At 44.0% G+C, this 13,822-nt stretch overlaps 1 protein-coding gene across 2 annotated transcripts; it reads right to left on the reverse strand.

The window, feature by feature from the left end:
* Positions 1-4,641: 4,641 nt before the first annotated feature.
* lrwd1 (leucine-rich repeats and WD repeat domain containing 1) lies at positions 4,642-13,729 on the reverse strand. 2 transcript variants are annotated; one of them, XM_048984366.1, is made up of 16 exons: positions 13,229-13,729; positions 12,520-12,601; positions 11,886-12,120; positions 11,564-11,683; positions 11,251-11,397; positions 11,054-11,143; positions 9,676-10,539; positions 9,416-9,533; positions 8,638-8,744; positions 8,175-8,382; positions 8,002-8,074; positions 7,314-7,454; positions 6,778-6,881; positions 6,016-6,168; positions 5,802-5,911; positions 4,642-4,843 (listed from the first exon to the last, which is right to left on the reverse strand). In XM_048984366.1, exons 2-16 carry the CDS (start codon positions 12,597-12,599, stop codon positions 4,700-4,702), a joined length of 2,694 nt encoding a protein of 897 aa, XP_048840323.1. In that variant the 5' UTR covers positions 12,600-12,601; positions 13,229-13,729; the 3' UTR covers positions 4,642-4,699. The 2 variants fall into 2 exon arrangements, with proteins under 2 accessions (XP_048840323.1, XP_048840322.1); XM_048984365.1 differs by lacking the exon at positions 13,229-13,729 and having other exon boundaries at positions 12,520-13,177.
* Positions 13,730-13,822: the final 93 nt, after the last annotated feature.

Here is a 13,822-nt window from a genome sequence, read left to right on the forward strand (position 1 = left end):
TCCCAAAGCATCTATAGTATTCCAATCATCTAACCAGAACCGGGTTCTCGATGGGGGGGGGGGGCTGGAGCCTATCCGAGGTAGCGCAAGACACAAGGTAGGCACGAGCCCTGAAAAGGATTGGTAACTATTTTCTTTTGGATTGTGCCAGGAGGCCTGCGTGAAAAAGAATTCAAACTGCACGAAGCAGAGTAACAGTGTTATTGAAGCCTTTAATTACCCACTGAGCCATCCACCAAAATTCGTATGTTGTATGTATAGGCAAACAAGGCTCGCCCTGTAAATTCTGTCCCCTGGTGGCAAGAAGGAGAACTTACATCGGTCAGCTGTACCTGCGATAATCACGGTGGTTCCTGTTGCGAATTTATGCTAATAAATTATTAGAACTGAATCTTTACAAATATTTACATAACAAGCGAGTTTACTCACCGGCTATTAAACAAATTAACCCAAAGGAATTGTTACTGTGACATTTATAGAAATCTGAGTATTTTATTAAAACTATTTGTTTATATCTAGCCACAACTATCGTAGGAACACTAAGATTTGCTGCTGTAAGCAAACACTTATAAATAAAATAAATAAATAAATAATATAACCAGCAGCAACGCCATACAATTAAATACACATATTGTTTCTTTACAGTTTTTTAGCTCACCTATAAATATGAATAATAAATATGCATGACATAATTTCCAGAGATTACTGGGGCAATTATAAATATTTATCTACAGGTTTTATTTTTTTTTTGCTTTCAGTGATAGTCAGTATCAGTAATTCAGTCACTATCTACAGAATTCTGTTAAATAATATGCACAGTTCTTATTTTCTTTAAACTACATTGCTGCAAAGAATTAGATTAATCATTACGGATAAACCTGACCACTTCAAAGACTAATTTGTTGTTTTTTTCCTGCTTTATTGGTAGATTTACTTAGGAATCATTAAGAATCTTTCGTTTCAGCACATTGTCAGTATAATTCAAGTCAGACAATAGCTTTTCCTTTGGGAAGCTTTAGCACCATGTAGACTTTCTGTTAAATTCACTTCAGTTTTATTTGTATAGCGCATTTTTACAACATTGTCTCAAAGCGCTTTACATTATTCCTGCCTGAAGCCCCCATTGACCAAGCCAGAGACAACAGTGGCAAGGAAAGTCTCCCTAGAAGGAAGAAAACGTCGGAGGCTTTAGGAGGAACCAGACTCAAAGGGGGAGCCCATCCTCCGGGGGGGGGGGGGCAGAGGAAGTTAAAGGTCTAGGTCAAATCTTTCCAAACAAAGTCTAATTTGTACATTTGCATGGTACAATTTCCAGAACTGAAATTGATCAATTCTGAGACAAATCACAGCAAAGCAATTCCACTTAGCAGCAGAGGGATGTTATTACCGCTTCACCAAAACTTAATATGGATGAAGATCTACACCTGATTTAATCTCAAGACAAAAACTAAAGCAACAGCACTAGGTGGGTGTCTATGGAGGCTGCAGTAGACACTTAAACACAGTAACTCTAAAAGTATTTAATGCATCTTTTTCAAACTTCCACAGAACATTGTACAGATGTAGCCACTTGAATTTTTGAATTTTCCCCTGTCCCTGCTGGGTTTTGGGTGGGACCTTGACTATAATGAAATCCTCCCACGATAAAGTAATGAACAAGGGGGCCGGCATGATCCGCAAATACTTGCAATAATTTATCCATCCACCAGGGAGAGCAGCTATTATGAAAGCTGAAGTGACTTACCTGAAATCAGGTACAATACCTGATGTCAGGTATCTTAACTTCACTACAAAAAATGAAAATCTAAGCAAGTATAATTTTATATTTAGACAAAATTCAAATTTCATTAATAAACTGACTACACTGCAATAAATGACCTGCGAAATTTAAGAAATTGTTTCTGTTGTGAGGCAAAGATGGCAAAATGTGTTTTTAGTCAGTTTATTGATTAAATTAGAATTTTTTATTTTACTTCACCTTTTGAAGATGAGGCGGACCCAAGATGTGTGCAATACAATAATTACAGGCCAAAACAAAATAATATGATATTGTCAAGCAATGAGGGATAGTGTGGTATATGACACAGATTTAAAGCCCATTGAGATTGTTTGGCACACAATGAAAGACTTCATCCGCAAGGAGGCCAAGCCAGGTACAAAGCAGCAGCGTGTCCAAGCAATAGTTTTTGGGAGAGGAAAGTGACAGAAGATGTGTGTAACAGACTAATTACAGGCCAAAACAAAGTAATTGGACAGAGTGGAAAATGAAAAATAAAAAACATGGTTTCGTACTGTGCTTGAATAAAACAGACACATTCCTTAGTGTGTTCTGTCTTTCTGTCTGGCTAACAGTCTGAAAGGCTGCTGATGGCTGCATATTCATGGGATGGGGGGCAGTCACAATGACGTGTGAATGTGTCATTAACTTCTCTGCTTGGCCACAATGAAAACAGATATGTTTGCAGGGGATCAAGGTGAGGTTGTTTTCTTAGCCTAAGAACACTGAACCAATGGTCAAGCAGGGTGGTGGTAGTATCATGCTGTTTTGCTGACAGCACTTTACATCACTACATTGCAGAAAGAGGATGGAATGATGAAGTAGCACTAAATAGATTTTTTGTCATAGTACCAGACTCAAAAAGAGGAACATAAAAGAAACATGGCATAATAAGTATTTACTGTAACCCTTTGGAGTCTGAGGCCTCTCACCCAATAGTCTGATATGCCTTGACATTTTACAGTTTTCCTAAAATGCTAAAACACATTTCCTAAAATCTCCTATCCTTTAATCAAATCACTAAGCAGAAACCCTAAAATTCAAACTAAACTCACCAAAAAATGAAAACACTACCAGTCAAAACTGTTGTTTGCATGTAAATTAGAAACCGCAAGACTATAGTAAAAATAAAAGTATGGTCATCTACCAAAAATATTTGTATACTGTACAGTTATGACTGATAACTAATGTGTAATGTTTGCCATATTCAGTACTCCAGAAAAGTGACTGTAAAGGACAAAGCCAAAAAGTAAACAAATGAGAGGCATATTACAGTAAAATGTTGTGCAACTGCCAAGCCAGAGTCAAGGAAGAATATTCATTCTGCCTCATCAGCATGTCTCAGGGCTGGGTCTAGCGATGCTATCCCTCATTGGGCGATGCAGTAAGAATCCTCTGTGAGACTCATTTGTATTATTTTTAATGATTCTAATAATTTTGTATTATTTAAATGAAGAAATGACACAATACTAGCCTTTTTACAGTTTATAACATGCAACAGATTAAATGTTGATGAATAAAATGTGCAATCACGTTATATTACAGGAATAATACAAAACAATAAATGAATATTAGAACAAATAATTAGTTAGCTATTAGTTGCTATTAGTTAAGTTCTCCCCAAACAAGCCTGATGGGCCGAATGGCCTCCTCTTGTTTGTAAATTTATGTTCTTATGTAAATTGTCACTCCTGATCAGGATGCCAAGGGGTTTTCTATGTACTGTATAATATCATAGAGCTGGATTAGTATGTACTGGCATGCTCGCTAGCTAAGTACCTAGCCCTGTTTGTCTCTGGGGGTGTAAAAACTTCGATTGTGTCTTCAGTTTACCTTAAATCTAACAAGTTATTCGGCTAAGCAAGAAATCCTGCTTTGTGAAATACCCCCGATCTCAACCCTATTGAAAATTTGTGGGTTGCGCTTAAAAGCCGGGTCCGTGCCAGGAGCCCAGATAGTTTAAATGAACTAGAAATTCTGCAAAGAAGAGTGATCAAATATTCAACCAGAATTACGCCAGAGGCTTGCTAATGGCTACCAAAAGATTCTGGTTGATATCAGTTGTACTTGTGTTTGTAAACTTGTGACCACAACTAAAATGTGTTTTTGTAAAGAAAGCGCCATCTCATGGTAACACCCTGCAAGTGAATAAATTAGCATGTTTAGACGAGAATTTAGACACACCCCCAGAAGGAGGGGGTTACTCCCTTTGGCTGGTTTTTGGCAGGTAGCCGGCAGGCAGCCGGCTTGAAAGGAAAAACTGAGGTGGCTGCATCTGTTTATATGGAGTATATTTCATTTTGAGACAAACTTCACCAAAATTTATGCAGTGTCACTTGGTGGTGAAACATGAAAGCAGATTCACAGACACGGTTCTGGTGAAACTGATTACACTGAGACAAATCACCCAAAGATGGGCTTTTAATAAAGATTTTCTTGAAGTAACGAGGGCAGCATGTAGAGGCTGCTGCAGCCTGCAGAGGTTGGTGGGTGTGGGAGGAGTAGGGATTAGATGGGGGTCCAGTGAGGGGGCTATATAGGAAGTACATTGTTATTTTGCCAGTGTGAAGCTGAGATTCTGATTTGTGAAAATCTAGAAATTCTACTAAGACCTGTTTTTTAAATAAAAATAACAGACAAATTTGTAGGTGGTGTATGATTAAATCATACATTCTTTTGCAAGCATAACAAAACATACAAACTTTACAAGATAAAAACACTAAAAATAACTGGCATTAAAAGTAAAAACTGCATATTTTGAGAGGATTTCAGTTCTTTGCATAACACTTAACACACAAACACCTACACAGAATTCTTCTCAAAAGTCTTTCTTGCCTTAAAAAAAATAAGAATGAGATGAAAAATTAAACAAAACTTGAACTTTTATTGTATTGTCTCGGGAAAAGAGTGCGACTCAAAGAGCTACAACCTCTTCCACACGACAACCATGTTCTTGTCGCTTAATGCCACCAGGTAGCGGAACCCAGGGCCCACTGCCACGCTGTTGATGGACGGCCCCTCCATGGGTCCGCCGCCGTTCCTGACGGGTGAAGGCCACTGCAGAACCTAAAATGGGAAAGCAATGAACGCCATTCCTGAGTGTGTCTGTTAACATGCATTCCGGATGACAATTAAGGTCAATCATTAAAAAAGGATGAATACATATCCTGCTTTGCTGGCACCGTTCTGTACGAACACGACCCCTGATACATAGATTATTTTTCTAGTGGTATTTTTCACCCCTCAAACTAAACAGGCCCAGGAAATCAGAGGCCCCATCATGCATTGTGTGTTTATTGGGTCTGGATTACAGCCCCCATGCTAATGATATGAGCACCTTTATCACTTTACTCCTTTGACTTGTGTTTCCCGAGATCTCACACACGATAATGTGGCGCTGGGTAAGGTGCCTTAAGAAAATCGATAATGCTTTACAATAACTGCATCTTCACAGGTGCATGATACATCACTTGACATCGGTATCGGCCGATATTCGTTATAAGTCCTATTGCTGGCTGATATTTAAACATTAGCGATATTCAAAGTTAGCAGCGACAGAGCTAATGACTGCACTGATCACCCACGTCCGAGGGATTTTGTCGGCTCATTCACCACAGAGGTCTCAAGATATCCACCCACTCAACCGGTTGTGTTTAATTCATTACTAAACGTGTTCTGCCGATCGATCAATCATCTTCCACAGAATAACGATCAGTCCGCTAATCTAGACCAGCGGGCTCAGTAAGTTTCGCCCCCCGCAAACCCTCCCCCCCCCCCCCCACCCACCCCGGCACAGCAAGCAGCTCAGAAGCTAACCGGTTATCGGTATCATCCATATTCAACAATAAAATATATATCGGTTATCGGTAAATATTTTTACACCACTACTTCTAGCAAATGCAGAACGATTTGTATTATATTGTTATGCCTGGGCAATTTATAGCAAATTATCCAACTGTACCACCTCCGATTAACGAAAAAAAGTACAAAAAAAAATAATTAAAAATTAAAATCTGTACTATACCTCGGTGGGCGGGATAGTTCTGTCAGTCTTTGCTGCAGCCCTAGGAATGTCTGGAAGATGGTAAGTCCACAGTTGGCCGTTCTCGTCCCCACATACCACGTAGCCTTCGCCTGTTTAGGGGGTCAAACTCATAAACAATAGGCAAACTGAAGGGAGCGGCAGGTCCCGAGAGCAGCTCAGGCATGTCAGGCCTTCATGACGAGCAGCTACTCACTGGCACTGAGAGAGAGGTATGGGACGTCAGTGCAGGACCACTGCAGCACCGCCAGGATGGCAGCGGGCACCTCTTTGTTTTTGCCGGGGCAAGTGGCTTGGGTGCGTCTCCAGCTCCACAGGTAGATACAACCGGCCATGTGGCACTTGGACACTACAGGGTAAAGTAAGGTTGCGTGCGATTGGTTAGGGGCGGAGTCACATGGGTCTTTTGGGAGTCAGGTGACCAGGCGAGTTTCACAGATTCAACTGCACGTGTTCATTGCTTCAGGGCATCCAGGAAACACTGAATTTTGTTCCCCACTAGTCAAATCGAAGGGTGTCACACACTTCGTCATCTAGGCTATTCTTTATAAATTCTGGTGACTAAATCATAAGAACATTCTGAAAACTGGCTATTCTGAGCAAGCCCCCTTCTGGAACACGATGCCCACAGGCCAAAGATGTAAATAGTGGAAATTCCGTGAATCAAATGGTTGAACAAAACGGATCTAAGTATTAGTTTCTCTTGTCGCTTACAATCACTTACTTAGCAGACACTTTTATCCAAAGCGACATAAAATTCAGAAACAGGGTCAGCCAGTCCCTGGGGCAGCTGGGGGTTAAGTGCCTTGCTCAGTGAAATCACTCTGCCGACCACGGGATTTGAACCAGCGACCTTCCGGTGCAGGCCGCAAGTCCAATCCTGCAGTTTCACAAACAGCCCAACCCCTCGCGTTGGTATAATGGCTCTGAGCAGTATCTTAGCAGCTTTAAGACCCACCGACGACATCCTCTGAGAGGAAGCCCAAGCCATCCACGGTGCGGTGCTGCCTGTCCAGGTCAGCTGTCTTGTACACAGGAAACATGATCTCCATCACCGGAGATCTAAGGGACGGCAGAACCAAAAGATGGTCACGACACCTTCAGCCCGCATCACAAGATTTCTGGTGATCATGTGACTAGCGGACAGGCCAAAGACATTTACTGAATTCATGCAAACCGTTACTCACTAGGATTAGGGCACTGTTGTCTCAATGCAACCAGGCGGGTGTTCCACGAAGCAGGATTTCTTGCTTAGCCAGATAACTTGTTGGATTTAAGGTAGTCTGGGCTAAATGGACTGCATTTAGCTCAGGCTACCTTAAATCCGACAAGTTATCTGGCTAAGCAAGAAATCCTGCCTTGTGGAACAACCCCCTGTTCTAACAGTTAAAAATATAGCCCTAAATTCTTTGTTATAAACCTGTTATTTCTATTATCACATATCACATTGACAACTCTACTTAAATCAATCACTGCAGGACTCCACCAACTGACCTCTTAAGCACGTTCTGACTGAGCTGGATGTTAAAGTTAAGCAGACCACCATCGCAGCCGGCTAGAAGGTGCGAATCCGGCCCAGAGGGGGGCAGGCTGAGCTGCAGAGGGGTCGAGTCTGTCTTGAGCACCAGGAGCTTCCTGCACATGGGGAGAAGCATGAGACAGCACCCCCTAGGCTGTCAGAATGTTCTCTCAAAGGGATCAGATGGCTGTTCAAGAATTCACCCTTCATCACTGACCATCTCTACGACTGGTCTTTCAATCAGCAACACAAATGCACGCAGATGCTCCAACTGTCCATCCATCCATCCATCCATCCATCCATACCACATCCCTAACCTAAGGAGTTTTAGGTTGTTAGGATGTATAATGTCTAGAAGGTTTGGTGGTATGAAAAATAACAGGTATTCCTACAGTACTGGTAGGTCTCTATCGCCTATACTCAAATATATATGCCCTTGGAAAGAAGGAAGGAATGATAGATACACATTTCCTATCTATCAAAGAAAAAGTCAGACAGATAGATAATTTTACTTCTACCTATATTTATCTTTATTCCAGAAAATGGAATGAAAAATCTAAGACAATATCTGTGTAGTTCTATTTTCTTAGAAAGAAAATGATCTACCTGCGTCTTTTTCTTTGACAGACAAATTTCTTTGACACACAAACGCAGGACACTAACCTGACTTCAAACTTGTAGTTGCTGTCCATCCCACCGACGTCCCACATCACAATCATATTGTCGTACGCTCCAGCTGTCGATGTGCGAAAGACTAATCAGTGAGTGGAGGGCGTGGCTGAGTGGGTGCTGATGGACAGGAGGCGGCGGAGGGGGGGGGGGGTGGGGGCACTCACTGAACAGGAAGCTCTGCTGCTGGGAGCTGAAGCGCAGCGTGGAAAGGGAACGCTGGCTGGCGCGGAATTCCCCGTAGGCCATGCTCGTCCGGGGGTGGATCAGCTTCACTATCCCCTTCTTGCCCCCCGCCGCCAGGACGGTGCACGGCCGCACCACGCCCCCATCCCGAGACATCATCAGGCGCGTCCAGGACAAGGAGAAGAACTCCTGGGAGTCAGAGGGCAGGTGCCAGAAGAGAAGAGCAGAGTGAGACAGTGAGGCATCAGAGATTGTAACAACTGTATGGTGAGTGACGTGGTGAGTGACGTGGTGAGTGACGTGGTGAGTGACATGATGAGTGATATGATGAGTGACGTGGTGAGTGACGTGGTGAGTGACGTGGTGAGTGACGTGGTGAGTGACGTGGTGAGTGACGTGGTGAGTGACGTGGTGAGTGACGTGATGATCATGGAAGGCACTGACCTCGCCAGGCACTTTGTACTTCTTGAGCACGTTACCCGTCTCACAGTCTATGAGACACACACACTCCCCCCCACAAGTGGCCACGATGCGGGACTCCTGGCTGGAATCTGCATCAGAGGTGTAAAAAAAAAAAAAAACAGCAATGCAAAAGGAGGGTGAATGTGGTCTCATCCCAGCAGGCACAGAGCACAGACATCCACACAACCGCACTGTCATTAAAAAAACACAAACATTACTTTCATCTTTCGTCTGTGTGATTGCTGGATCAAACAATTGAAAGAGGAAAAATGAAACAAACATTTCACAAAGTATCCATTTATCGAGTCCTGGTTACATTTGTGCTGCTCCAAACTTCCCGTAGACAAATTTGGAAAAATGTCGAGCTGCCGTAACGTCACTTTTTATGCATTTTCCCCCTAAAGGTTAGTGTCTGTGCTACTTTTAAACTTTTGTCTTAGGTTTGTAAAATAAACTTAATGGGTAAAGTGAAACTGGAACCGTCGTCCTGAGTGTTTTGTAGACCTGTCGCTACGATGCCTATGGTGGGTTATTAAACACTAGATATAAATGGTGCTTCAGGTTCAATCAGCAACACAAGTACACCTGGGATGTACACTTTCATCGTATAAATAAATAAATAAATAAATGCTACCAGGTGGACCAATCACAGTTCTTGCGACGTATGGTTACATCTCTGGGGAGATGCACAGGGTACGCAGCCGCACTGTACTTACAGTGTCGATTTCATGCAGAAGTATAAATCAGGTGATATACTCACTGCAGTCCTCCAGGGGGGGCTCAAAAGCACAGGCCCACAGCTGAGTGCTGAAATCTTCAGGGTTGTCCCGCTTACTGTGGCACTGCAGCACGTGCACGGGCAACAGGGTCACGGGCTCCTGGGAGAGACGGCACACGATGCCCTGAGTGGGGTCCGAAAACGCCTGGCACCGGGGACGCTCGGACCGAGTCACGTCACATGGCAAGAAAGCTGTCAACTCCAAACAGAACCACGATCTGGGATCTCGGCGGATCGGTTACCTTGGGCTTGGCATCATGCACTTGCGTAAATGGGTCGTCCACCTTCTTCCCCTTAAGGGGAGTGGCCTTGCCTGGGCCGCCCCGAATTCTGAGGCTCTCCCCCCTCAGCCTTTTCCCACTGGGGCTGCCCAGCCCGCCATCGCCTTCTCTAAGACCTTCCATCGGTTTGTCGGCTTTCACAGGTGTGGTCAGCAAGCGGATCGACTTCCTGGGACTGCCTGACCCTCCATCGTCTTCTCCAAGACCTTCCATCGGCTTGTTGGCTTTCACAGGTGTGGTCAGCAAGCGGATCGACTTCCTGGGACTGTCCAGTGCTTCATCACCTTTTCGAGAGCTTTCTATGGGCTTGTTGGCTTTCATTTGTGTGATCAGAACGCGAATCGACTTCCTGGGACTGCCCAACCCTCCATCACTTTCTGGAGAGCCTTCTATGGGCTTGTCGGCTTTCACAGGTGTGGTCAGCAAGCGGATCGACTTCCTGGGACTGCCCAACCCTCCATCACCTTCTGGAGAGCCTTCTATGGGCTTGTCGGCTTTCACAGGTGTGGTCAGCAAGCGGATCGACTTCCTGGGACTGCCCAACCCTCCATCACCTTCTGGAGAGCCTTCTATGGGCTTGTCGGCTTTCACAGGTGTGGTCAGCAAGCGGATCGACTTCCTGGGACTGCCCAATCCTTCATCACCTTTTCGAGAGCTTTCCATGGGTTTGTTGACCTTCACAGGGGTGCCCTGCAGGCGGCTCAACTTCCTGGGACTGTCTTCAGCGGGTGGTGCGTCGGCTCTCCTGGCTCTCTTCAGAGTGCTGCCCTCATTTTCGATCGCCCCTTTGGCCTCTCGTTTCCTCTTGGGGGTGGACAGCACACCCTGCAATAACAGGAATGAGCTCTGAGCAAAAGTTCATCCAGTGTACAGCAATGTCTAATAATCTCTAAAGAAGAACAGGTTGGGTGCAGGTTTGACCCCGCTGGCCCAATACCACCATAATATGGAGATAACTAGGGTTGCCAAGGGGTGGAACATTTCTGGAGACTTTCCATTCCATGGAAAGTTAAGCTGGGGAATTTTGGAAATATTCCAAGTTGGAAACTTACCACAGTAATTATTGGGAACATGTGGGAATTAACTGGAGAATTCCCAGAATTTTGCGGCCCTAGATGCAGCACATAATAAATGGACCTCTTTGCACTATGTGTACAGTCCTTGCACATTTTGCACTACGGTACGTTCGCTTGTGCTTTACGTTCCCTGCTGTTATATGTGCAAGAATTTCCCAGTGGTATCAATAAAAGCTATATGGTCAGCAAAATACTCAATTATTAATGCTTCCTCTGGCTGACGAGTTATGCCTGGGAGCTGACAGTTCCAGAAATGAACTTACGCCGGCCTCCTTCGTGGCACTAACGCCGCCGCGCTCCTCCCGTCCAATCTCGGTCAGTGATCGCAGGTACTCTTTCGCAAGCATCTCCACCTAGGAGACAACAGGATGAGCACATTCCTAGCACACGGCGATGGAAGCTAGTCCTCAGTCTTGGCACGAGCTTGAGGACGTTCCTGCACCAAGAAAGAGCTGCTCACCCTCCACTTGATGTAGTCATTGACGGAACCGGGGCCATACTTTATCTGAGCCCTTGCCATCGGCACAAACTCGCCCTCCAGAACCTTTAGCTTCTCTGTTGTTGGGTTATCAGGCAGGGAAAATTTTGCCTCCCACAGTCCAACCACCTATATATATTTATAAGAAAACATGATACATGCACACAAGTCAGCTTATGCAAAGCAAATAAGACATGGTTAAGATTTATATACATCCCCTAAACCCAAAATCCTGACCATCTGAAAATGACGAAAGATAATAAATAATAAAGCAGGAGGGACATTTTTCTTTTACCCGTTTCCTAAGATTTTCACTCACGACGTGGCGCAGGTGACGCGACGTTGAGCTGATGTCTTTGCCATTGACGACCCTCAGCTTAGACAAGAGGAACATCAGTTTGTAGTGGTCGCTGACCTAGAAGACACAAGCGCCGGTCAGATGCCAGTAACCGGCTCCAATGGCACTTAACGATGCTCTGGGTGGCTTCTCATTCCATAAGAAAGAACTCATTTGAATGTGAACTGCAGGCCCATGAGAGGGGGAGGTGTGAGTTAACGGGAATGATCGGGAGTCATCGGTGAGTCTGCAGGGAACAAGCGGAGAAGCGGTTCCTCACTGTGAGGTAGATGTTCCCTTCGAGCTGCAGCTCCTCCAGGCCACACAGGGGCTGCAGAGAGGCCACGCTCTCTATGTTGTTGTCAGAGCAGTCCAGCACGCGCAGGGAAGGCAGGCGCAGACCCGAGGGCAGCCCGTCCAGCCGGTTCCCAGATAAGTCCAGCTGCTCCAGGCTACAGAGCTGGCATAGCAGAGAGACGGGCAAGTCCTTACTGCATAAGCCAAGCTTCGACAAGCTAGAGGGAGGAAGGCAGAGAGACAGGATACTCAGATGACCACACCCAACAGCTACCAGTCTGATTTAAGCAGGAACCTTTTCATTTCAGGCTAAATAGAGAGATATTCCCGTTTGGAAGAGCAGAGTGCAACAATGTGATGCTTCAGATTAGAAAACAAAATATGATTTATTCATTTAAAAAGATTTTGATTGACTGAAGTATAACTGAAGTAACACCTATGGCTTGTTTTCTGAAACGAAATAAAACAAATATATTTCGCAAAATATGAATTCAATAACAATACAGGCAGGTTACTAATAATAATAACATATTTGCTTATTTACACACCACACACTACACTCATCTGAAATGAACGTCATCTCGTGTTAAGGCTCACGTCCGGCATACGATACATACTTCAGCGTCCTGATCTGCTCCAGTTTGTCAGTTTTTGGAGACCCTCTCTCTAGCAGCATCTTCTCCGTTATCTTTACCATGGCTGATGTCGGGAAAGCAGAGATAGGACTGAAACCAGCACCGGAGCAACCAAACAAGAAACCAAACTGACTGCTACAGCAAACAGCTATATATTTTGTTAGGGGGTGTGACCGAGCAGCGGTTTTTAGAGGTTGGATTTCAGACAGTGTAAATCGGTGTTGTGAAAAGTGGCCCATTTACACCTCTCATCAGGGTTTCGTTGGCTTTTCACGTGTAAATGGTTTCCTCTGTGAGAAGTGGCAGACGTGTTTTTTTTTGCTTTTGCTTTTACACGTACGCATGTATTACTTGTGCACATGGTAATAGAACGCGTTAAGGGAAAACTGAATACAAATTCAATTGTATTCACTGGGAAAACTTTAGATCACAATAGCATTGATTCCCAATTAGCTAAAAACACCACACCAAGTAAAACACCAGAAAGTAACGCACTAAAAACCGGACATTTAAAACAGTAACCTCTAACCGGCTTGTTTCCAGTATTTACTGTGAGTCAGAGTCCACTAGCCTACATATTGTTTGCCACTAAGTGATACCGATACCGAAAACGATCTACTTAAAATAAAGTGAATACTTCGAAAAATATAGATTAATACATTATGAATAAATATCTTGTACATATACTTACTTATAACACGTGTTTTTCCCCCAGGTAAAAACTTATTTCAACTTTGACCCGGATGAAAACACAACAAAGCATCGTGACGACGCCATGTTGAGCGTGTCAACTTCTGCAGCGCTTTAGCGCCCCCCATAGGTCGGTCCCCTGCTTGTCGTGTACAGGGTCGTCGGTACTTCGCCTATATAGTCTGTTTTAGCGTGTCATGTGTACGTCAGTGGTACACAGTTTACAGAAATGATCAGTTCCACCTCGTTTTGATTATAGTTTTATTCTTACCATTGTCCTTTGTGCCTGGCATATCTTTTGGTGTCATAGACTCCTTCTATAAAATGTTTTAAAATGCATAAAATGAAATAGATGGTATTAGAAAGGAAACCAATAACAAACTGGGTTTTAACCAACGATTTTTTTATCGATGTGGTACGTAGCCGGGTATTAAAATCAGGAGCTTGCACCCCCTCCAAATTTGTGTCTGCGAAATCTGCTTTTTTTCTACCTACGGGCCTGTTTGCTTACATTCATAACTGAAGGAAATACCCCCCCCCCAATATTAATTCCCCCTCAGGTATTTATAGTTTATAATTAAAAAAACACAATTAT

This window comes from Brienomyrus brachyistius, chromosome 18 (genome assembly GCF_023856365.1).
Source record: "Brienomyrus brachyistius isolate T26 chromosome 18, BBRACH_0.4, whole genome shotgun sequence".
Taxonomy (NCBI): Eukaryota; Metazoa; Chordata; class Actinopteri; order Osteoglossiformes; family Mormyridae; genus Brienomyrus; species Brienomyrus brachyistius.